The following is a 2,147-nucleotide window of genomic DNA, read 5'->3' on the forward strand; positions in this document are numbered from 1 at the left end:
AGTGTCATGACAGTCTTATTCACCCCCCTTCAAATAAAGTGTTACCAAAATCTTTAAGCCAAGTATTTCTTTTCTTCCTTTTAGCTAATATGCATAATCAATCAAATCTAAATAAAAAGAAAAAATACCTTTTTAAATAGTTTCTGGTTGTTCAATAAAAATATTTTGAGTGCTCATTGCTTTACTTTGAACCAGTTTCAAAACTCTCCCTTCCTTGAAGGAATACTTCAAGGAACCCGAATTGTAAAAATTTTTTAAAATCCTATGAATTAAAAAAATATACTTATATGTAAATTTAATATTTATTTTTAGTGTTTCAGGCTGTCTGTATGCCAACTTCGGTTCGTGTAAGACTCTATGAGCCTACTCTGCAAATGTGTACATTTAAAGCAAAAATGAGCCTTAATGTTTGTTATTTGGAAAGGTTTTGAACATATACAACAAGGAAAAAGACATTTTACCACAGCCTTTGTCCCGCAGCCACCTAATGGTATGTGCGCAGTCAAGTGTGTGCTGTTGTGTGTGACAGGACAGGTGGGGCTGTTGAGCTGTAATTCATCCAGGTCCACGTTGGTGAGGGAGGTGACCGGGAGCAGCAGAGACATCTCTGTCTGATTACACCTGAGCTCTATAAGGAATACCATCAGCAGATTGTTCATTAGTTTAACATTGTCACAGACACAATTAACATTCATCTCACACACAACACTGGAATTTAACAAAGTGTTACAGTAACTTAACCAGTTCCATCAGGCAGAGTCCTTATTTCCCCTGAAACAATCAAACAAACAAACCCATTTTAGTATTCTGTACAAATGAAACCATGCAGGAGAGGCTTACTGAAACTGATAACCATCATTATTCTTGTATGAGTCTTACTTTGGTACAGCCACACACATTGCAGCCCTGACTGAAAACTGGAAAGACAAGAAGAACAGATCAGACCATTTTACAGTCTGCAAATACTTTGGTCTATATTTGGCTAAATGTACCACTAGAGTAAAATGATTCCCATAACAATTGTACATAAGAAATATTTTTTAGAAAATATAAATATCTGTGTGGAAAGGGCAACGGGAATTTAGCATGAAGGACATGACATCAAGAAAAAAAATACTACAAATGAATACCAAACTTTTACAGCTTTGCTTCAACTTTGTAGCAAGAAAATAATTTCTATCAACTTAACAAACCTGTAAAAGGATAGCAAAATTTACAGTATCAAACACTGTTCAAATTGTGAATAATTGAGGGTTTCACATGTTAATAACAAACCTCTTGGTGTTTGCAACAAAGCAGACAGGCAAAAGCTGGGTCAGGTTGTTTTCAGAGCGGATCCAGGCCATAGTTAGTTTCGCCAGGTTGCTGATGGATACAAAGCCAACTCTGTACAGGTCAGGGGGGCCGACCACCGCTATTTCCAAAACACTGCAAGAGAACAAAAACGACATTCCCACAAGTTTACAAAATGTTCTCTGGGCTTCTAGCAAAACTCTATCAAACCAGTTGCCTTTTTATTATAAGCTTTGAAGTGGCAACAACCACATGAGTTAATCAGTTGGTGTTATTCACCCAATGAAGACATAAAAAAGTTTTATATTCAAAATATTAAAATAAAAAGCTCAACATTACACATAGTAGTTGTAATTTAAAGATAAACTCAATGTCTATATGGACATATGTAATTCAGCTGAGGCACAGTAAGTTCAAGAGTATTATTTCTGTAACGACTGAGCCCCAAATATGCAACACAACAAAGAAAGCCACGTCAGGTATTTTGATTCAACAGGTTTCTGAGAATCACAATGTGAGAACTCTAAAGGTAAAATATGGGGAGTTCTTTAGCTCTAAACAAGATAAGGAAACACTTTTTGTAAAAATCCACAGACAGTATGTATGAAGGAGTGTGCATCCATTAACATTTAGTGAAACATTAATTAAACATTCAGGGCTGTTCACTTTTTTTTGCTGTACAGTTGAAATCTTATAAAAACAAACTTTTTTAAAAAGACTGGATCAGTTTTAAATACTTCAACAGTAGGAATTTTCAGGTTAAATAATGTACAATTTCTACATAACCCCCCCCCCCCCTAACAAACAGCCTTGGTCAAAATAAAACAAAAAAGAAATAATTTTTCGTCTCTTGG

The 2,147-nt window shown here is 35.3% G+C and overlaps 1 protein-coding gene across 1 annotated transcript in view; it reads right to left on the bottom strand.

Moving 5' to 3' along the window:
* Positions 1 to 2,147, bottom strand: part of LOC106952616 (uncharacterized) — a 20,548-nt gene that overhangs the window by 8,355 nt on the left and 10,046 nt on the right. Inside the window, exons 8-11 of the mRNA XM_015040840.1 lie at positions 1,276 to 1,428; positions 880 to 917; positions 742 to 771; positions 462 to 628 (exon numbers count right to left, since the gene is read on the bottom strand). Coding sequence (XP_014896326.1) covers positions 462 to 628; positions 742 to 771; positions 880 to 917; positions 1,276 to 1,428 — 388 coding nt within the window. The remainder of the gene's footprint in view (positions 1 to 461; positions 629 to 741; positions 772 to 879; positions 918 to 1,275; positions 1,429 to 2,147) is intronic.

This window comes from Poecilia latipinna, unplaced genomic scaffold (genome assembly GCF_001443285.1).
Source record: "Poecilia latipinna isolate Pla-1442-1.1 unplaced genomic scaffold, P_latipinna-1.0 Scaffold530, whole genome shotgun sequence".
Taxonomy (NCBI): Eukaryota; Metazoa; Chordata; class Actinopteri; order Cyprinodontiformes; family Poeciliidae; genus Poecilia; species Poecilia latipinna.